The 21,729-nt window shown below is 48.8% G+C and overlaps 2 protein-coding genes across 11 annotated transcripts; both read right to left on the bottom strand.

The window, feature by feature from the left end:
- Positions 1-79: 79 nt before the first annotated feature.
- On the bottom strand, positions 80-6,826 carry CARD9 (caspase recruitment domain family member 9). 8 transcript variants are annotated; one of them, XM_064727688.1, is made up of 13 exons: positions 6,300-6,826; positions 5,810-6,031; positions 5,333-5,470; positions 4,669-4,994; positions 4,103-4,286; positions 3,798-3,943; positions 3,406-3,531; positions 3,119-3,310; positions 2,564-2,605; positions 1,952-1,997; positions 1,271-1,341; positions 695-771; positions 80-418 (listed from the first exon to the last, which is right to left on the bottom strand). In XM_064727688.1, exons 2-13 carry the CDS (start codon positions 5,991-5,993, stop codon positions 322-324), a joined length of 1,629 nt encoding a protein of 542 aa, XP_064583758.1. In that variant the 5' UTR covers positions 5,994-6,031; positions 6,300-6,826; the 3' UTR covers positions 80-321. The 8 variants fall into 8 exon arrangements, with proteins under 8 accessions (XP_064583758.1, XP_064583757.1, XP_064583754.1 ...); XM_064727684.1 differs by having other exon boundaries at positions 88-418; positions 683-771; positions 3,798-3,947; positions 4,107-4,286; XM_064727687.1 differs by having other exon boundaries at positions 5,810-6,826.
- A 1,132-nt stretch (positions 6,827-7,958) lies between these two features.
- SNAPC4 (small nuclear RNA activating complex polypeptide 4) lies at positions 7,959-21,436 on the bottom strand. 3 transcript variants are annotated; one of them, XM_064727719.1, is made up of 23 exons: positions 21,157-21,436; positions 20,480-20,526; positions 20,057-20,224; positions 19,570-19,695; positions 18,835-18,913; positions 18,247-18,328; positions 17,625-17,729; positions 17,083-17,155; positions 16,655-16,819; positions 16,291-16,438; positions 15,909-16,015; positions 15,562-15,656; positions 15,336-15,430; positions 14,990-15,075; positions 14,133-14,540; positions 13,663-13,752; positions 13,224-13,446; positions 13,064-13,134; positions 12,638-12,736; positions 12,380-12,407; positions 9,900-11,962; positions 9,308-9,438; positions 7,964-8,672 (listed from the first exon to the last, which is right to left on the bottom strand). In XM_064727719.1, the coding sequence occupies exons 1-22, from the start codon at positions 21,320-21,322 to the stop codon at positions 9,319-9,321; spliced, it is 4,644 nt and encodes a 1,547-aa protein (XP_064583789.1). In that variant the 5' UTR covers positions 21,323-21,436; the 3' UTR covers positions 7,964-8,672; positions 9,308-9,318. The 3 variants fall into 3 exon arrangements, with proteins under 3 accessions (XP_064583787.1, XP_064583790.1, XP_064583789.1); XM_064727717.1 differs by having other exon boundaries at positions 7,959-9,438; XM_064727720.1 differs by lacking the exons at positions 20,057-20,224; positions 20,480-20,526; positions 21,157-21,436 and having other exon boundaries at positions 7,959-9,438; positions 18,831-18,913; positions 19,570-19,690.
- Positions 21,437-21,729: the final 293 nt, after the last annotated feature.

Here is a 21,729-nt window from a genome sequence, read left to right on the forward strand (position 1 = left end):
TGCGGGCAATGCCGCCATGGCGGTGTCGGGCAGTGCCCTTCATTAACCCGTAATTAACCAGCTCAGCCCGGCCCTGTGTCACATGCTGGCATTTAAACCTGTTTATTGACCGAGGGGCCGTCAGAGCCATACAATAGTGTCACTGCAGCGCGTTTCATAAATGGGTGTTTGGATGGTTTTAGAATCCAAACAGTCCGTTGTGAGTGAAACGGAGAGACACAGGCAGCCTGCAGAAACTGGTGATCCCTCAGTGACTGGCTCCTGAGGAGCCTTTGGTGTCCATGGTGTCCCTTTCCAAGGGATTTTGGTGTTGTCCTTCTCTCAGGAGCCCTCGGTGTCAGTGTTGTCACTGCCAGACGTGTTCTCCCAATCCGCCTCATGGTGCTGGTCTTTGGGCACCCTTCTCATTGCTCTTTTTCTGCAAACGACACCAGATATACAACTTTCAGAAGGTGTTTCCTGCAAACAATACCAGATATACAACTTTCAGACGGTGCTTTCTGCAAACAAGTGGCATTTCATGCTGTTAGTACATATCGGTCCCCTTTGTGGCTCATTTCGTGCCCTCCATGAATCAAGCTTGGGGACAGGAAAGGGGAAATACAAATACAAATACATGGATATAAAAATACATGGATATAAAAATACAAATCATGGATATTTCCAGGTCAGCCCTGCTTACTGCAGCCCAGACCTTCGGTAACGCTCAAAGCAGTCCTTCATCCTCCTCCTCTCCTTTTCTGCCAGTTCCTCGTTGGCCAAGCCACACTCCTTGAAATGGAAAAAGCAAAAAAACATAAAAACATATGAATTTATTCTTGATCAGATCAGTGTTAACACCAGGTTGCTTCCTGCATCTGCAGAGTCAAGTACCAGCAAGTTCCCTACTAGTGTGTGCAGAGTGGTAATGCTGCTGTTTCACACAGTTTTACTACATTTATTCCTTCAACATGTGTAATTCTGGGAGTCTGTTTTCTGCAGCAACAGTAATTTGGCGGTAATTACACTGGAAAACATCCCCACCCAGAGATGAAGGGCAGAAAGTAATTAGAAAAAGTTTTTATACACAGATGAAGAAATGTCCACTGTAAATGTTTTGCTGTTCAGAGCTCACCCTTTTTGGAGGGTGGATCTGCACAAAGTGCTCAGAGTTTGGAAAAGAAGGAGCCGCTGACATGCTTCTCCAAGCTGGTAAATCCATCACTAATGAGAATATTAAAGATCACAAACCCCAGTCATAGTAAAGAAGAGCCCACAAAGATTCTCTTACACTTGGTGATTTTGGGGGCAGATGGCTCTGTTGAGGGCTGAGTTCCTGGCTTTGTACTTCCAGGCAATCTTCTGAAAGATAAAAAAATCACAGCTTTAGTCAGAGTTGCCATTGCAAAGTAACTTCTCCCTCCAGCAGTTCTTCCAACTGAAGAGCTGTGATGTAACTGCACAGAGTCCCCAGCAGAACTGAAACCAAGCCCAAAGCACTCAGAGCTCCATCCTGTCATCCATCACAAGTCACTTCTCATTTTAACTGAGCCCTGAATCTTCCCCAGGATGGTGGAGTTCCCCACCTCCCTCAGAAAGAGACACAGCTTTCCACTTCCAGCTTCAGCAGGAGCCAAACAAACCTTTGCCAAGCAGCTCCTCTGAGGCCACTGTGAGAAATGTGTTAATCATTATTTATCCATCATTTGTCCCTGCTCCCCAAGTTGTGAATATCATGGCACTTCACACCAGATCCTATTTTGGTGAAACTCCTGTAGTGACCAGGTGTTACAATAGATATTTTTGGACTGAGCAAGGCAGAATAATAAAAAATGCCTTTTTGGATCAGTGCTGTTTAGTTTTAGTGAAAATTCTCCCATCTCAATGAATGAAAAGATCATTTAGATCTTCCAGGAGAGCAAAACAGAATGGACCATCCTCTCCAGAGCTCTACTCAATATTTTCCCCTTACTTTTAGCTGTCTGTGTATCTTCATCCAGGTTAGTGTGAAGAACAAGCTGTGGGGAAGAAAACAGAGCAAGAACATCAGAACTGTCCCTAGATAAATGAACATAAAATCCAGGACATGCTAGAACCAACCTCTCTCTCCCTGTTGTTGCCAGCAAACAGCACATTGAGCCAGGAGTTACAGATTTGCTCAGATTTCTCCTCCATGAATAGATCCAGCTTCCTTTGGCCTCATTTGTACTTTTGGCCTCCAGACAATGTGACAATTGCTCCCTCACTAAAGTTATGAACTAAGTGAAACTCTTTTTTACAGGTGGCTCCAGGGTAAGACTTATTTTTGCCTGTTCTCACACAAGAGAGCCAATTAAAAGCAATTAAAAAATAATTCAATTCCCTTGATTTGCTTAGACTCAACAAATCTTGCTGACTAATGCCATAACTGTGTCCTACACTTAGAACTTCAGGACACAGGGAGGTTCTGTCACTGTCTTGCTGCCTATGGACTGAAATGAGCCTGAGCCATTGAAAACTGCTGATACTTGGGGAGCTGAGCACAGGTGAGGAACATGAAACCATCCCAGAGGAAAGGGAAAGGTGAACAAGGAAACCTACTCACTTCCTGGGAATCTCTGGAGGAGGAGTCATCCAGGTCAGAGGTCTGAAACAAAACCAGTATAGATTGATCATTCCTCATGAGCAAGGAGGAGACTTAGAGCTCCACAAAACACACAACTCCTACACTCCTGTCTGGACACTCAAGAAAGTACACACAATGACATATTAATTAAAATATACCTAATTTAGCTCCAGAAAACTTAGCTCCCCATTTCATCCAAATGGCTCACACCCAGTCTCTAAATAGAGCTACTCTTTGGTGGTTGAGGAACCCCTCACCACCTTTGGAAATGCTCCAAACACAAACACAAGTGGCCTGAGCTTGCATCTGTCCAGCTTTTCCAGGCCTGAAACCAGGGTGGGGTGATAGAGACCATCACCTTTCATTTTTTAAGCTCAGCATTTGCATGGCAATAGTTTTAATTAATTTTGGTGGTGGCTCAGGGAAGTGTTCACTGCCTGATGAGCTGGAGCTGCTCAGGCACAAGGCCTGGGAACAGCCACATTGTGACCCCATCCTCAGCTTCCCAATCCATCCAGGGCAGGAGAGCTATACCAGAGTGGGCAGCTCCAGCTGCAGCCTTTTCAGCTTGGCCTCCGTGGCCAGGAGCTGGCTCTCCTTCTGGAAGAGCTGCAGCTGCATCTCGTCACATCTCTCGCCCAGCTCGCGGATCTGCTTGCGGTAGGCGTCTCTCTCCACCAGGTTCTTGCAGTACTGCATGTGGAACTGCTCCCGGGTCAGGAGAGCCTGTGCAGGGGAAATGGGGCAGTCACACAACAGCACACACAGCCTGGCATTTCTGCCCAAAAAGCAGTGAAAAGCAGCAAGGGATATTTTATCACCTGGTCTCTCTCCGAAGCTACTTCCTCCATCTGCTGCAGGACAGCCTCAATCCGCTTTTTGTACATCTGGGAGTCCTTCCTCAGAGATGTGCACTGTAGCTCCAGCACCTCTTTCTCCTCTGCAAACTGCTGAGACAAGGTCAAAAGCACCTGCTTGTGGGCAGAGCCTGAGCCAGACTGTCCCCACTCCTGCTCTGTGCCACAGAGCTCCATGGGGTGTCTGAGCTGTCAGCTGCCCCACACAGAGTGCTGAAATACAGGTAGTACAGCAGGAGCAGCAGGGATTGCTCCTGAGCAGGTGCTCTGCTCCACAGGCAGGACACTGCAGGGGCTTCACCTGCCTGTCCTGTGTGATCCAGAGCCCCAGCAGGGACTGGAACAGCAGCACCTACTTTGTCCTGGAGCACCTTGGCCCGGCGCAGCTCCTTGCGCAGGCTGTAAATGGTGTTCACCAGCTCCCGGCGCTCTTCCACGGTCTGGCTGCAGTCATTCTCCAGAGTTTCCTTGGAGAGGCTCTTCTCCAAGTTCTGCTCCCTGGCTACCTGCAGGACAAAGGCAGAAGTGAGACAGGGCCCCCATCTAACTCTCTATCAGTTCTCTCCCCTCAGGGCTCTTGGGCAACAGCTGATCCCCACAATCTTCACGGCAGCATGGCTGCCCTGGCTGCTGCAAATAATCCCTTGAGTCCATACTCCACCAACCTGGAGAGTGTTTTCCAGCTCCTGGTTCTTGGCCAAGAGCAGCTCCTTCTCCTGCTGGATCTCCCACACCACCTCGTGGCTGGGGCGCTGCTCTATGGCGTGTTTCAGCTTCATGGTGTGCTTCCTCTCCAGCTTGCAGTCATCCTCAGCCTTCATGAGGCTGTGCTTCAGCTGATCGATCTACGAGAAGGTTCAGAGCTCAGCAGGAGCAAGGAGAGAGCTCTGGCCTGCAAAACCAGTTCTCAGTTCCCCAGCCAAACCCAGGGCAAGTTTCTCCCCAGCTGTTTTCCTCAGGAAGTTTTGTGCCCTGGGGCCAGAGTCCTGTGTGCTAACAGGGACATGTTCCTGTGCTGCCTTTATGAGAGCAGTCTTGAGTGAGGGCAAGACTGGTCATCATTCGCAGCACAGCTTGTTAAATTCAGGCCTACAGGGCTGAGCTGGGGACCACAAAGACACGTTCTAGAAAAGATGCTCAGTGCTTCATGCTGGCCTGGAGCATCCTTGGCAAAGACGAGGTGCTCAGCCCAGGTGAGAGAGGGAAGCTGGAGGAGCTGTGCCTGACCTCTAGCAGCAGGTCCCTGTTCCTCATGAGGGCCGCGCTCTTCTCCTCGCTCTGCTTGGCGTAGCTCAGGGCCAGGCTGTAGTTCTCGTCCTTGCACTTGCGCAGCTCCTTGCTCAGGCTGTCCCTCTCCTCCTTCATCCTCTGGGCGCGCTCCTGGTGCTTGCGGAGCAGGCTGTCCCTGACCCACATCTCCCTGAGCGTGTCCTCCTTGGAGTGCAGCCACCCCGCCAGCTCCTGCGCCTTGCGCCGCTCCTCCTGCACCGCGCTCTGCAGCTTCACGATCTCGTTCATCAGCACCTGGCTCAGGCCAGACTCGCCAGCCGTGTCTGTGTGGGGGACAGGGGTCACTCTCTGCTCTCGTGGCTGCTGCCAAGGCACACGCAGAGCTCGGCTTCCCCTGCACGTCACTGCAGCCAACCCTGATGGTGTGTGAGCAAATTATCCCCGCTGTGCCTCTCTGCTCTGTGCCTTCCTGCACCACACAACAGGCAGAAGGAAGAATTCATCCTCCTGCTTCCTCATCCCCCTCCCAAGTCCAGCCCGTGACACCAGGGCTGTTCTTCCCAGAACCTTTCCCAAGCACACATGGAGCAAGGCAGGGAATGCTCCTGGCTCTGCTCAGCAGCACCAAAGGAAAAGCTGATGTTGGGAACACAAACATTACCTATAATCATGGAGAAAACCCTGCTGGGCTCTTTGCCAGTTATTTTCTTATACAGCTGTGGATAATAAAGCTCAAGACTCTCCATAAATGCCTCAAAGCCCTTGTGTCCTGTTCTCTGAAGAATGTCCAGGAGAACACCTGAAATCATGGCAACAGTATATTCTATTCAGTTATTTCTCTCTTCACCTGTTTTTAACGTAAGAAAAAATGTATGTGGAGGCTTCACTTCCTCCACATACAAAAGTCCCTGGGATCCACTCACAGAATAAATTAGGTTGGAAAACACCTCTGGGATCATTAAGTCTATGACTGAACCACCAGACCATGGCACCAAGTGCCACATCCAGGCTTTGTTTAAACACCTCCAGGGTGGGTGACACCAGCACCTCCTAGGGCAGCCCTTCCAGTGCCTGACTCCCCAGACAATCCCAAACCAATGGCCTGGAAACTCCCCAGGAGGATTGGAAGTGCTCCCACCTGCCTTCCGCTTGCGCATGACCAGGCTGGGGTCGTTGAGCACCTGCTCCTCATCGTCAGGGCTGAGCACTTTGCACTGCCGCAGGTACGGCGTGATCCGCGACGGCTCGATCACCGAGATCAGCTTCACGCGGAAGTTCTCCAGGTTATTCCAGCAGATCTCATCGTTATCCTCTTCCAGCATGTCAGCAGTGAGGGGATCAGTGAGCAGCGTTGTCCTGCCTGGAAAAAAACACCAAAACCCAACCAAGCAGCCCCTGAGGCTCTCGGAGCGGTGGTGCTGAAAACAAGGACGTCAACACTGACAATGCAGAAGTGTCCTCATGAGCTGTTGCCTCTGCTTTACGAGCAGCTCACTCTTCCTTCTCCACCTCCCAGCATGTGAGATCCCTGTGTTCTGTCTGACCACACAGACACCAAATCTAACACCCACAGAGCTGTGAAATAAACTTTTATTCCCTGTTAATATCAGCCATTCTGTATCACCAACCTTCACCTCTGCAGTCACAAAAGCTTCCTTGATTCTCCTCCTGTGTCCTGGCTCTGAGGAAACCTGTCTTGCATGCAGCCTCCCTCTGTACTCTGACTAGAGAAAAGATAACTCCAGGAACAAAACTGGGTTGAGAAAAAAGGGGAAACTACTCAGCTATACCCTGAGACAGGAAAGGGAAGGAAAAGAAAAAGAGAGATAAATAAGAAAAGCAGAAGCCAGAATGGGTGAGGGGGGAGGAGAAAGATGGTAGTGGCATTGTGAGTCAGCAGCAACACGTAAGCAGTGATTTTAAATTAATTCTGGTTTTGTTTTCTAATCTGTCCCACTGAAGGACCTGCTGGGGTCCAGAAAGTTTCCTTGTGCAGTGGTCAGAAAGGCTAAAAAGAATGGAAGCCACAGCCATAGGTGTGTGCAGCTGATTGCAGGGGACAAAACAAGCCATAAAATTAGAAGAAAGAGGCTCTTCAAAGGCTTTCCAGCTGTTAACATCTTCTCCAGGAAAACAGGTGGCAGAAGAACTCTCAGTTTAGACACAGGTCTCTTCAGCTGAAAAGGGTGATTGCTACATTGATGCCTCTAATTTTGGAAGTCCTCAAGCTTCCAGCATAATTATAACAAGAAAGGGGAAGGGAATCAAGTCCTGGCAGAGCAAGGAACATCACCCCTGATTCCCAAATGAGAGCCCGTGGCCATGGCAGCAGCAAAGGAGCAGCTGGGCTGTGTGATAACGCTGATAATGCCATTGTGATGATGCTGAGCATCACCACAAGACCTGAGCCTGCCTCCCCCCTTCCCTCAGCCCTGGAGCTGAACTCAGAACTCACTCAGTGTTTTTTAAAGAAAGCCTGGAGAGCACACAGGCTCTGATGCCATGGCAGCATGACACATGTTCCCGTTAGCTTCCCACTCCCCTCTTTGTTCTGCTTTCTAAGTTTATGGAGAGTTTTTCCATCTCATCATTAGCAGTAGGACAGAGATGCTCAGAGATTCTTCCAGCCTGTGTTTCTTGTCATTAAATTAGCTTTACACTAAAAAAGATGCAGTACCTGTGTCAGCTGTGCCCTTGCTGGAGGTAATCAGTGTGTCTGTTAATTCACCAGTTTAGCCTGGGGAGGTGTTATTCCAGTGACAAATCAATTTAATCCTGAAAAAGGACAAAGCCAGCTGCTGCTTACACATTTCCCCCACAAATAAATGACAAGGGCATCTTTCAGCAGCATTTGCAAAGGCCAACAATCATTTAGAGCACAGCTCACCTTTCCCACCAGTGCCTCACTGTAACAGCCTGGGCACAGACCCACAACTCTGCCACAGCTGAATTTCCTGGAAAACTGCTATCTAGAGTGGCTTATGGAAAACAGAGTACACTGCAAGAGGAGAGCCTTCCACAATCATTCCTTGTGCTCCATAAAGTCTTGGCACCAAATTACAGCAACACAGGCACCCAGTGCCCCTCTGCCCCCAGCTCTGCCTGAAGAGCCCTCGTGGAAAAGCTCAAATCCCAACTCCCCACCAGACTCAGGGGAGTTCAGTCAGTGCAGTGCAATGAGGCTTTCACTGCACTTTCCCTCTAGATTTTATCAGCTTTGCCTCAGCTAACCTTGCACCTCTCTGTGAGACAGAAATTGCTGGGTTATAAATGAAGAAACAAGTTTTTTTAAAGTGATTTGTGATGTCTGTACGGGGCAGGCTGTGGAAGAATCAAGGAAGAATCCTAATTCAATCCTGCAGTTTTAGGCACATGAATATTCATCTCCCCTATTTTCCCTGGTTTTCATGCAGCCTGAAAACTTCATTTTCTCATTAGCAATCACTCTCATACACACATTATTAAAAGCACTATTTACCAGGAAAAAAAACCCACACAGAATACATCAGTAATTTTTAAGTGTGAAAAATAAAACATCTGTATTTCAACAAATACTTAAGAGTCATTTTGATACAAAATTAATCTGCTGCTTATTCCACAGTATTCAGTCAGTTACCAAGCAAAGCCACTGTCACAGCACTAAAAACCACCCAATTAACATATTCTGAACATGGATAAGCATTCACATAAACAACACAAGAAGAAATAAATAACCACCATTGCTTGTTTCCCCACATTTCCTGCAATATTCCCCTTCAGAATCTATGGCAGGTGGGAGTTTGAAAGAGCAGGAGTCTGTGCCTGAAAGAAACTGGCTGGAGGGAAATCTATCCTTTTTAAACCTTGCCTACAGATGCAGATTTTGTTGAGGGATGGGAAAATCAATCCAGCATTTTCGTCTTCCCCAGGTCCATCCAGTCATCACTGGAAGTGGAAAAGGTGAACAGTGCAAAGATTATCTCCTCCTGCCATGCAGGAAGGCAGAGCTCATTCCATGACCCCTGTAACAAAGCACAAACAGCTCCTATCAGTCACACGTTTTTACAGGGAACTTGCCCTTTTGGAGTTCCTAAAATGAATTTTCAAGAAAAAAAAAATAATCTCCAGCCAGTCTCATCTGATCACCATGTGAATCAAACACTGCTCATGTTCATTCCACTCAGTGCACCAAAAGCCTCAGCAGGTATCAGGACATCAGCCATTTGTACCCTGCAGAAGGTGATCTGTTATAACTGCACAGAAATGAAGCCAAATGGGGGAAATAAACCCCAAACCCCACCAGGCTGCTCAAAAATGAGGTATTAAGGAAAAACTCCACTGTCAAGCCTGTAGAGTGCAACCAACTAGGTGCATACTAAGTAGGGTTCAGGGCATGAACTAAAAGGCTGCCAAATATTTGAATTTCATGAGTTTATATATAATTTTATTGTAGAGACATCAACTTTCCCTCTCCCCAAAATATTATCAGCCTTAGGCTGTGCTTGGTGGTGACTGCAGAACTCTGTGTCCTTGGGGAACAAGAGCAGAGATCATTTCAGTCCTTTCCTGGGGTCATGAGTCACTGTCTGAGCTGAACCACAGACAAACGTGGTTCAGCTTCTCAGCAAGATGTACAAACCACTGAGGAGCTACTAACACATCTCCTTCTCATGTCCTCCTCCTCTTCTTGAAGCGAGCACTTCTCCTGCTCTGGGGAGCTCTGGCATCAGCCCCAGCAGTGCAGGAGCCCAAGGCAGACTGAGCAGGGCTCTCCTCAGCCCCCATGTCCTGCAACAGAAGCAGGAGATGATCAACACCACGAGAATTACAAACAACCCCTTCAGCCACCTTCCTGATTTAGGGAGCTCAGCAACATTTCTAAAACAATCTTTCATGATGCATGGGACAACATTGCATTGCCAGTGTCAGAGAAGGCACAAAACATCAGTTTACAGAGTGAAAACAAAGGCCTGACTTCAAAAAGGCAAGAGCAGACTATAAACAGAAAGGGGAAGGGAGCTTTGATACTTTTCTGGGAACTGTCATGGCAAGTGTAAGGTGCTACCTAAACCATGGGATTTCACCCTGCTGAGCTGCAGAGCTTTTCCTTTCAGCAGCTGCAGAACTGTGTTTATTCAAAAGGACCAAATTTCTGCTACACTTAAGAACAGTGGGGCTTCCCCCTGGATTGCAGTGCAATATTGATCCGGCAGTAATTTTCTGCTTTTTGCCCCTGGAATCTGTTTTACCTGATTTAGTAAATCAGCATCTTCATCTCCAGGCTCATCCCCAAGTCTCCAGTCCTCCTGTACTCCTGTGAATTCATTCCCACAGCTCTCTTCCTTCAACACTGGGTTCTCACTCTGCCACTCCTCCTCCTCACTCTCCTCAAGCTGATTCCCGGCTGACACAGTCGTTGTCACTCTGGGAGGAGACAGAGTTGCCAGGACAGCTGGGAGGGTGAAGGCTGCCAGGAATCTGGCTTTCAGCAGGAGGTAAGCAGGGTTATCACCCAGTTTCTGCTGCACCAGTTCTCCAATAGCATGGAAGAGATCCCCAGTGCCCCCATCCCCACTGGCCTCAGAGGCCAGCAGAGAGGCTGCCTGCACCTCCAGAGCTGCTTTCTGCAGCAGGAGCCTTGACAGGGTTTTTATGCTGCAGAGGAAAGGGGGCAGATAAGGCAGCCTGGTCTGCAGTGGTGGCACCTGAACCCCTTGCTTCCCACTCAGCCACTCCTTCACCAGCCCCTGGTCCTCCAGGGAGATCAGGCTGAAGTCAAGGAGATTCTTCTGTGCATGGGAGGTGCTTGGCTGTGGGGGGACGTCAGTGCTTGGTGGTTTGGAGGCAATGGGTCTGTTCCTCAGGGCCTGGGCACCAGAGCAGGCAGAGCTCCCTGGAACATTGCTGTGAGGAGCTGCAGCTCCTGGCCAGTGCACAGCCCTTCTCCTGCTGCTGCCTGCCCTGGAGGATGATCCCTTTGGTGTGATGGAGCCACTGCTCCTTCCCAAGCTGGTGAGACTGGGCAGAGGCTGGCAGTCAGAGCCCTGGGTGCTGGCAGGGGGCTGGGGCAGCAGCACAGCCCACAGGGCTGGGCTGGCAGCTGGAGCTGCACAGGAGTCTGGAGCCATGGAGGAGCCATCTGAACACGCAGGGGTTACAGCAGAAATGCTGCATGTGATGCATCCAGCACTCACTGGGGTCACAGGTAAGAGATGGGTGCACTGGCCAGCTGCCTTTCCCAAAGGAGCTCCTGCCAGCTGGGAACTTGGTCCTTTTGTCTCTGCACTGCTGGGGTGAGGTGGATTTGCTTCAGCTGCTACAGGAGTTCCTCCCAAAGCAGAGACATTGCCATTGGAAGTCACAGCTGTCTGAGCCTGGCATCCCCCAGGAGCAGCTGGTGATCCCTGGGGAACACCCAGCACAGCCTGCACAGTGCTGGGGAGCAGACCCTGGGGGGTCACAACCCACTTGAAGGGCAGGATGCTGCTGGGAAGCACGGGAGAAGCAGATTGTGGAGTGACCAGAGCAGGCAGCAGGCTGACTGGCCTCTGCTGTGGCCTGTTCCTCTCCAGCTCACTGGTGACTGGTGTGGAAAGGGACAATTTATTGGTGCCAGACTCCAGGCCAAGAGCCACCACTGTGATCTGGTGAGGCACAAAAGCCTGGTTGTGCAACACTGCTGAAGCTGAGCTGCTGGCTGTGCCCTGACCATTGCACCCTCCCTGGTCTGGGGCCTTCTCTGCTGCAGCTGGACTCACAGCTGGAGAAACCCTTCCTTCAGGGCTGCTTCCCAGAGCTTCCTTTTCGTGAAGTTCCTTACTTGACTGTAGATCTGTCCCTTGTGAGCAGCCAGGGCTCTCCCCAGTTTCTGGCACTGCAGAGGAATGGTTTTGAGGCACAGGAGCAGAACCTGCAGCTGAAGTCCTTGTGGGCACTGCTGAACCCTGTACTTGGCTGTGTGTCCCAGCAGCAGCTGCAGCTGAGCTCCCTGCTGGTGCACAGGGAATGATTTGCTGTGCTGGGTGCTGGATGATCAAAGGCCCTGAAACCAGCACCTGTGGGGCAAGCAGCACTGTCCTCTGCATGGCTGCCCTGGCCTGGATCCTCCTCCAACGCTTCTCTTGCAGCAGTTCTGAGACAGTTTTCACCCTGTGCCTTTGGCCCAGGGCTGGGGGAGCTCCCAGCACAGCTGGGGCCCAGCTCTCCAAGGCTCCAGTGGGGCTGGCCCGTGCTCTCAAGGCAGATCTCCTGACAGCACTCTTGGGGATGCCCTGTTGGGAATTCCTCTGAGAACAAGCCTGGGATGAGTTTCCTGCAGAGGATAAAATGACAACGAATGAACAGCATTTCCAAAAGCCATTTCTCATTAAACATCAAGGAATGTGGCAGAATTCCTGTTTGTGAGAATTCCTACAACACTACAGTCCTGATTTAATCAAGCCACATCCCAACAAGGGGTAACTGCCCCCAGAAATCAGAGATGGGCCAGGAATGCACCCTAACACCCACTGAACTGGTCCACAGCCACTGGTTCCCCAGCCCTGCAGGGTTTTTTCCAGTCCTTACCAAAGGGGAACATGCTTAAAGATCCAAGATCTAGCAAAAATGAGCATGACAATGCAGGTTTGTCCCCCAAAGCTCTCCTTCAGTTAAACTGGTTATTAATGTAACAGTGATGAATTATGGGAAAGTTCTTGCACATCACAAAAATAAATGTTCTGGTAGGTACCTGAAGAAGTCTCTGTATTTTGGGAAGCCTGTAAAAAATAAAGGTATATTAAATTATACTTCTGATAGATTTAAAGATGATTAAAACAGCACAGATGTGAATCAAACCCACATCTGCCACCTCCTGAACAAACAGAGCCAGCATTTGATTCTGCCTCTGAACCAAAACAGCTAACACACATATAAACTGTGTGGCCACACAATTAAAAGTGCTTATTTTAGTCAAGATTTCATTGGGGAAAGCTTAAAACCACAATACCTGCTGAGGGCTCCTTGCATTAGCCTTAAGCAGCTCCAGGTGCCTCAGGTTCCTCTCCTTAATAATCCTCATACAGCCCTTGGTATCAATCTGGAGGAGCTGCAAGGTGAGAGCTTCATTAACATTCAAATGAGAACAAAAATGTATTGCTGGGGTCAGTGACAAAGCAAGACAGATGGGACATGCTCCACATGCAAGATTCTGGGGAAATTTTACACTTGCAGAAAAAGCCCTGGCAGGACCAGACTTTGGATGCAGGACTTATTTAAGAAACTTCATGTGCAAACCATGAGGGCAGATTAGTCCAATAATTAGATTATTTGTTTAAGAAACAAAGTTAAACCATTTATTTAAGCCTCAAATACTGAAAAATAAAGACTCCCCCTGTTTGAAAGCAGGTAATGTTATAAAGACAGTAAAACTCACCTGAATGAGCAGTGCAAACAGGGGAGTGCTGCTGAGACTCATTGACTTCACCTTCTCATGAATAGCAGCAGCTGGGAAGAAATCCAACAACAAAATCAGCTGGGAAATCACTCAGGAGAGATCAGAAAATAGGGACAGAGGTAGGATGGGCCCCCAGTACCTTTTGTGTGGTAGAAGCCCATGGTGCCAGCCCTCAGGCTGCGGGGCAGCAGCACATTGCCCATCCATGGGGTCACTGCCATCAGCAGCTTCCTGTCCAGGTTCAGCCTCCTCCAGTGCTCCCTGTTCCAGCGCCAGGCTCTCCTGGGCACCTCCTGGGCATCCTGGCCAGCAGCTGCACCCACTCCAGGGGGCATGGCCAAAAGCCTGGCAGGTCTCAGCATCTTTCATTGCCGTGCATGAAAAATACACAATTAAGAGTTCCCGTTAGGAAGATTCTGCCATTAGTCCCAGGACAAACAACTCACAGGGCAGTCAGGACAAAAAACTGTGAGCTTTTCCTCTTGGAAATACAGTGATTATATAAAAATAAATTCCTACTAAGCACAGCCTGGCAGTGCTGATGTCACAAGAGCAGACAAGACACAAGAGGCACTCACCAGTTTCCTCTGGAAGCTCGTGTTGTTCCTCAGTATTGTCCTCACCTCCTCCAGGCTAACCCGCAGCACGTGCTTCCCACACTGGGAAGCCTAAAGATGAAAGAACACAAGAAAATACAGAAGGAAAAGTCAAAGGAAATGATTTGCACTGGATATGCACAGCAGGTAAAAGTTCTCAACACTGCTGCTGTTGAAGGTATCTTACTAAATGAAATCAACTCTGAAGACCTTCCCTTTTAATCCTTGTGCATCATCACAACATCATTTCTGTGAAATGCCTATTTCACACAAGCTTTTGTGTGAAGGATCTACCAAAAACCAGAATTTACTGGGTAATTATCTTCATGTTTTTTGACTTAACACCACAAGGGAATGAACAGCAAGATGTTATCTGCTCATCACATCCTGCCCTTACTGCAGCAGCTGCACTTCCCTCCCAACTGCTGATCCAAGCCCCCATCCCTGCTCACCTTGGCCATCACTTCTGCTGGATTCCTCACCAGCACATCTGTGGAGCAGGCATTTGCAATGCCCATGAGCACAGTGTTCAGCTCAGATGATTTATCAGCAGCTCTGTCTCCATCACACCCTGCCCTTGGAACCTCACTGCAGCTGCTCCCTGTGCCAGGCCTGGCAGCAGACAGGAGGGACTGGATCTGGTTTCCCTCTCTGCTTGTCTCCTGTTTGTCTGTCCCTGTTGGTATCCACAGGTCAATGCTGGGCACTGCAAACTTCTCCTTTCCTGTGGTCACATTCTCCTCCTCTGAGTTGTTTGCCAGCTCCAGCTCCAGCTCCAGCTCCTCATCATCACTGCTGCTCTCTGAGGGGCTGGAGCTCTCCTCAGCGTGGCGCCGTCTGGCTGCCCCAGATCTTTTCCTCTTGATCAAAACAAGCACACACAAGTTTTAGTCAGTGTTCACTCCTGGCTTGCAGCTCTCTCAAAGCAGGAAGTTTCCTTTTCCAAAGGAAACAAAACCATCTTTAATATGGTTTTAAGCAGCCAGAATTTCTTGAGTGTCTGGGATCAAAACTGGCAAGTCATGAGGTACAGACATGAAAACCTACATATATCCCATTCTTACTGGCATTTCAAGGCAGGAAAGGATTCTGGATAATATATAAATATACAACAAATTAACTTCAGCCCTTCAGAACAAAGGCTGCTTTACCCACCAAAAAATCAAATTGTGAAATCCACAAAAAAAACCTTGATTGTGTGAAATCAATGTCAATTTTTTTACTGATTTCACTTTTAGGATTGCACTTTTAGTTTAGAGAAACTTAATTGAAGAGATGGGGCTGTGACATAGCAGGATTCCCACAATACCTTAGAGCCAATCATGACTGTCCACTTGCTCTGGCATTGGGCACCAGTCCGATGGGGCAGCTCTGAAGCTATTTTACTCCAGCGACCTGAAAAGGATGCAGAGGATGCAGAACATTTTTATTTGTGCCACAAACTGAGCAACAGACCTTTCAATGCAGCCATTACACACTTGTTACACATTTCCATGGATAAGAGACAGAGCTACTGCATGAATGGATCTCATATCCACAGCACACAATAGAGAGAAGCTGCAATCATCACTACAAAGCAGAGGCTGCAGGGCTTACAATGAAAGAAGAGAAAACCTCAATGACACCTCTAAAGATTAAGCCACAGAAACACCTACCCAGGCCATGCTTTTGAACCAGTTCAATCAGCTGCTCCTCTTCCTCCAAGCTCCACTTGCCTTTCTTTAAATCCCAGTGCAATGCTTTCACATACCTTCCAAATGAAAACATTACAGTCAGCATCATTCAGTCCTGCTTGTAAAAATCAGACCATCCCTGCCCTCCAAGACTGAAAAACCCAGCATTTCCCTTGTTTAGGGAGAATGTTCCCTGGCCTGAACTCACCGGTCCCGGCACTGGGCATCGCTCCTGCCCGGCACTTCCCTCCGGATTTTGTACCAGTCCTTCTCCTTGTACTTCTTAACTGCAGCCATCAGCATCTGTGCAGGCAGAGCAAGAGCTGAAATCCTCACCAGGATCAACCCTAACAGGCCTGAGACAGCAGCAGTTCTGTTTGTTTCCTGTGCAAATCTCTGGACAAAACTGTTCAGGAGCTTCTGAGCGCTCCTGAGCTGTGGAGCGCCCACCTTGGTCTGTTCCACACTCCTCAAGCTCAGATTTACAGCCATGCCAACTCCTCAGCACTCCAACACTCCCCCCCTGCAATTCCAGGCCCAGAGAATGGAGCTTACAGCATCTTCCTCTGGTGTCCAGGGTCCCTTCTTCAAGCTGGGGTCCACTCTCTTTGTCCAGCGGTAAATCAGCTGAGCAGAATCTCTTCCTTCCATGTAATAAGCAACTGGAAATTAAAAAGCTTATTTAAATCTGTTGTAATTAATGCTTCTTTCTTTATCTGGAAAACAGTTGCAGTGATTGCCATAAGCAGCAGTTAAATCTTAAGAAATGGTGCTCTGCCAGTTTCAGCCAAATTCCCAGTATGGATAAAGGTTCCAAGAGATATGAAGTTCTTGCTGATATAATGAAACAGGAAAGGCAGAGTTCACCAAGGAAAAGAGACTGGGAGAGTGAAGCATTCCAGGTGAATGAAAGGTTTGTCACTTGTGGGCCACTTACTTTTCTTGTATGGGATATGGCTCCCCACTCTCATCTCCTGAACAAGCTCTAAAAGCATCTGATCCTCCTCCTTGCTCCACTCTTTCCTTTTTAAATCTTTGTTATAGAGTTGGTATTTCTGCAAGCACTGGAAAGGTGTCCTGTTTGTCTTAATACAAGGAAAACAGAGAGAGGCAGGTAATTAGTTATTTATGAGAACAAAAAGCAAGAGGGAAAAGCTAAAGCACCAAACCTTTTTGGTACTGTTCTTGGACACTCATCACAAAGCATTAATTAACACTGAATTAGTATTAACATTGTGTTTTAAACCTGACAAGAGGCAAAGTAAAGCCAGAGTGAACCCAGTAGCCAGCTCAGACCTTACCCCCAGCTCCTGGGCAATGCTCTGCCAGTCCAGGCAGTTGTGCTCAGCAGCAATCTGCTTCAGCCTGTCCAGCTCCTCCTCAGTCCATTCCTCTTTGTTGATGCTTGGATGTTCCCAGTTTTGCCAAAACTTCCTCAGTTCCTCTGAGCTGCGTTGTCCATCAAACTAAAAAACCAACAAAAATATGTTTAGTCTCCTAGCTGGGGTTAAGACACCTGGACAAAAGGAAAATCAGTATTTTGCATTCCAAGTATGTCTTACTGCCAAGTTTGCCAGAATTAAATCACCAAATTTAACAATTTGAGATCACTTAACAGTCAGCCTGGAGAAATGCAAGATGGAAACACTGGATGCAAACCAGATCAGGGATTCTCAAGAGGAAGGACCCAGATATCAGAAGCAATAAAGCAGCTGAGCCCTCAACTCACGTGGATGTTTGAAATCTTGTCCCAGTCATGCTCATCGAATCTGTTTCCTATCAAGTCACTTTCTGGGAGTTGGCTACAGGAGAAGGTACAAAAAGGAAGAAAGAATCTCATTAAATGGTTAATGAAACACTTTGTCTTCTTGATCCTGCCTCATCTCATTCCTCCCACCTGTTCCTGACTTCCACAAGAACAGAACACTCAGGTTAGCAGGAGAAACAATTAATGCCATATCCAAACATGTTGCTTGATATTTGTTCATGAGCAAAAGCTCAAAACTATGGAAAAATCAGAGCTCTGCTCCTTTGTTGCTAAAGAACAATTTAAAGCAGCACCTCTACACTGGCTGCAGGCACTTTGTGTATCAAGACCCAAACACATTTCTTAGCACAGAACAGTGGAGATGAGAGAGCTGCAGAGCCACAACAGCACCTGATCTTTTACAACCCAACACAAATGACTATTCAGAAGTAGAAGGAGAGAACATTTACAGCTAGACTCTAAGACATTTTATTTTTCACCAAGAACATAGAAAGACTTCTCACTTAATTGCCTCTATTTCTTGCTCCAAGTCTTTGATTTGCTTTTCCAAGGTCTCTTTTTCTGTTTCAGTCTTGATTTTCTCCAGTTTCTGATTCCAATAACTCAACCTGTTCAAAGACATTTTTATCACTGCTTAAGAGGACAGATGGGAATGGGGTCAATGGCATCAGAAGATGTACAGCAGAGACACCTTCCCCATCAGCTCCATTCCTCCCTTCAGGTTTATTTCCACACCAAACTGTTCTCCCAGGGTTTCCCACAAGGCACACTCATTGCCATATTTCTGCCCCTTCAGTGCAAACCCTGACCCACAGCAGGTTTCAGATAAACCATTTTGGTGTTTACACAGAGAACCAATGGTTGCTGCAACAGCCACACAGACTGTGCCAGCTCCAGCACAGAAATCCACACCTTTAGGCCTCATATCACAATTTTAGCTCCAAGCCCTGCAAAGTATTTTAAGTTACACCACAGTGCCAAGGGGAAGAATAGATGGTAAAATCCCACAAACACAAGCAATTAACACAGGAACTTGCTGGAGGAAGGGGAAATCTGCACATGTCCCTTCTCCTTCGCCCTGCAGTGTTCTGAGCAGGAGCAGAGGGGATTTGGGGCAGAACTCACTTGAGCAGCTTTGGCTGGAGCAGGCGCTGCAGGCGGTCGCTCACCACGGATTTCTGCAGCAGAGTCTTCTCTGCAGCTTTCCCTAAAGCAGACAGGGAGCAGCCACAATCAGTGCAGAACACTGCCAGGAGACAGCCAGTGCTCCAGGGAATTCCTGCAGCTCTGCAGTGAGAGCTCCCTGCACAAATCACCCACGTGGTGCCAGACCAGGGCTGGGCACAGCCTCTGGCTCGGTGTTACTGGGACCCCCCAAGGGACCCCAAGAAAGGAATCACCCTGTGAGCATCAGGAGCTGCAGGTGTCCCCTGAACTGCCCTCATCTGGGCACCCTGCAGCACCTTCCTTGCTTTAGGAGTGCTCACAGGAGCTGATCAGCACAACAAATGGAAAAGGAGTCATTAATGACTCACTGAAATTATTTACAGAGCACCCCACTCCCTTCTAACAACTTTTTGTGAGTCAGGCAGAGGTGCTGATGTTTAACTGCAAACAGGAACACACAAACAATATGAATATATAAATTTGTTACATAAATATAAACATATTACAGCTCTTCTAGAGCACTGAACAGCAGCCAGACTTACTTACACTTGGATGAATGCAGCTGTTCAAAGGATTTGATGCCCTGAGCTGCCTTTTCCTTGGCCTCTTCATTGGGAGGAGGGCCCTGAGGAGGATTAGCAGGGTTAGATACACTCAGAGTCACAAAATGACTGTTTCTTCTTAAAACTCCAGCATGAACTGCTACTACAATAACTGGAAACTCAGACTTGTGCAAACTGTCACACTCCCACTGCTTAGCTACTTTTGTTAGCAAGAGCTCACAGGTTTCATTTAGTTAAACAGAAATATTACCAGTAATTGCTTGAATATATTATTATATGGATGATGATAGCTGACATCTTGGCTACCACAAAAAGCCAAGATCTCCTTTTGCTGATGGCCTTTTAAAAACACATGAAAATGTACTACTGATTGTTCCAGAAAATATTAAAAAATACAGAAAATCTCAGGAACTGAGAAAACTCAGTTTCACAGACAATCAGATCAGATTTCAGTGAGGGCTTTAAAGAGCAGCATGGAATTGGGTCATGGAAATGAAGACAATTAAAGTTAAGTTAAACCCAATAACAATTCCACTCCTCAGACCTCCCAGGGCTGAACAAACATTTCCAAAAGAGGGAGAGTGACAAGTGAGAGGGGAAAGGTTTCAGGCTGAGGAGTGACAGTCAGTTCCACACCTGAAATGAGAACAGTTCAAACACATTCCAGTACAACCATCACTGAACACACACCAGTCTGCAAGCTGCTTTTATTACTTACAATTCCTGTTATTTTATCCTTAAAGTATGGCTTCATAAAATGACCCAAAAACACATTTGCTGGGAGATTTCTGCCATCTCCTGCCTTGGTTGTTTTTGAACCATCACGCTCATCCATGATTTCTTTCTGCAACACAAGAATGAATTGAACAGTGTCTCCCCCAAAGTGCTGATTTCAGAGAGCTGAGCCCTCACAAACACCCCAGGCAGGGCTCAAACCTGCAGCACCAGATTCAAAATCACTGCAGGAGTCAAAGGCAGCATTTGGAACTTGCTGAGCACTGTGCAGATGATTATAAGCTTAATAAAATAATAACTTGCCACAGCAAGCTAAAATATAATATGTAAAATAACCTTTTTTATTGTAAGAAAGCATGGAATCATCAGTTAAATAAACCACCTGAGCCCTGGGCTTGAGGGGAAGGAAGGCAGGCAAATGGGAACCCAGAAAAGCACAGGAATGAGCATTTCCCTGCTGCTGTGCTCACCTGCTGTGCTCTGTTCTGAGCAATGAGCAGCTCCACCTCCTCAATCTTTTCCTTGATAACATCCTGGTACACATGGTTCATCTGCAGGCAGGTTTCTGGATCCTGGGGCAGGCTTTCAACATCATCATCATCATCATCATCACTGCTGTCTTCTTCCACTTCCACTTCCTAGAGGCAGAGAAGGCATTTAGGGAGAAAAAAGACAAAAGCAGGTCTGTAACAAGCAGTGCTGTAACTCAGCCCTTCCTCAGTGCTGAGGGGTTTGCAGGGAGGCCTCTGAGCCTGGATAACAAATCCTGGGCAGGAATACCCCAATCCAGGTTTTACTGAGCACAAAGCCAAGGCAACTGCCTGGATTTCCCCAGAGCAGGGTGAGGTTTCCCTTCAAAACTGGAAATACATACTTAAAGAAAAAACAATTACCATTTCAGCACAACAATCTTCATCATCATCATCTTCATCATCACCATCTGTTAGACAAACAAAACACAAAAATGCTGATTGCAGTGGGATAAAAGAAAAGCTTTAAACCCAAATCTTTGCAATTAAAACAGAGAGGAAAAAACAGCAGAGAGAGCTCAGACACGACCATCAGTGGGTTTGGATACTGACAACGCAGTCATGTAAAAAGCGCATTGTTATAGTCTATTTATGCTTTTTGCTTTTGTTCGTTGTTGTTCTGGAGAACAGCTTTGGGTAAGCACAGCAAAGCTGAACGGTGGAGCTGCACATGAGAGGCTCCGGGTGAGAGCCCAGGGACAGCTCCGAGGCAAGAGAGCCCAGCCTTGGCACCGGCCGGGGGTGGCACAGGCTGCGGGCAGGGTCCCGGAGCCGCAGGACCGGGGGTGGCACAGACTGCGGGCAGGGTCCCGGAGCCGCAGCGCCCGCAGGAACCGCAGGACCGGGGGTGCAGCCGCTCGGGCAGCGCCGCTCCCGCCGGCACCGAGCGCTCCGGGCTCCGCACACCGAGCTGGGCACGCTGCGGCTCACACAGCGCTCTGTGAGGCTTCCTGGGCCCCGCCGTTTCACCGCTGCCGGTTCTGGCTGCAGAGGGAACGCGCAAAGCGGCGGGGAGCGCCCCGAGCCCCCCGGAGCCGTACCCGAGCTGAGGGTGGTGTCGCACAGGGCCAGCTGGATGCCGGTCCCGCCGGGCTGCAGGCTGCGCTCCAGCTGCTCGATCTCGCGGCGGATCCTCTCCCGCTCCGCATCCAGCTCCAGGCCCTGCGGGGAGCGCAGGGGCCCGGCCGAGCCCGGCCCGCGGGACATGGCGGCAGCGCCGCTCCTGGCCCGCCCTCCGCTCCGCCAATCACTGCTGCGAGAGCTGGTCAGCTGATCGGACACGTGACACTGCACAGCCAATCAGGACGGGGCCCGGCGCACGTGCACGGCCGGGGGGCGGTCCCGGGACGCGCAGAGATCGGCCCGGGACGGGACCGGGACACCTGGACACGGCCTTCAATGGTACCGGGACACGGCCTTCAAATGGTACCTGGACATGGCCATCAATGGTACCGGGACACCGCGGCACGGCCTTCAATGGCACTGGGACACCGGCTTTCCCCCTCCGAGCACCGAAGGGCAGCGGGAGCCGCAACCAAAGCCGCCCGGGGATTTGCGGGTGCCCGGGGAGGAGGGGCCGCGCTCCCGGCCCCGCAGGAGCTGCTCCCTTCCCG

This window comes from Zonotrichia leucophrys, chromosome 17, assembly GCF_028769735.1.
Source record: "Zonotrichia leucophrys gambelii isolate GWCS_2022_RI chromosome 17, RI_Zleu_2.0, whole genome shotgun sequence".
NCBI classification, from domain to species: Eukaryota; Metazoa; Chordata; class Aves; order Passeriformes; family Passerellidae; genus Zonotrichia; species Zonotrichia leucophrys.

Coding starts and splice junctions, on each gene's coding strand:
- CARD9 (XM_064727684.1), bottom strand. CDS start 5,993: ATGCTGGAAGAGGATAACGATGAGATCTGCTGGAATAACCTGGAGAAC. Junction 1,342..1,951: donor AGATACACAGACAGCTAAAA/GTAAGGGGAAAA, acceptor TTTATCTTTCAG/AAGATTGCCTGGAAGTACAA. Junction 772..1,270: donor TGCCCCCAAAATCACCAAGT/GTAAGAGAATCT, acceptor TTCCATTTCAAG/GAGTGTGGCTTGGCCAACGA.
- SNAPC4 (XM_064727717.1), bottom strand. CDS start 21,322: ATGTCCCGCGGGCCGGGCTCGGCCGGGCCCCTGCGCTCCCCGCAGGGC. Junction 20,527..21,156: donor CGACACCACCCTCAGCTCGG/GTACGGCTCCGG, acceptor TTTGTCTAACAG/ATGGTGATGATGAAGATGAT. Junction 19,696..20,056: donor CTCAGAACAGAGCACAGCAG/GTGAGCACAGCA, acceptor CTTGTGTTGCAG/AAAGAAATCATGGATGAGCG.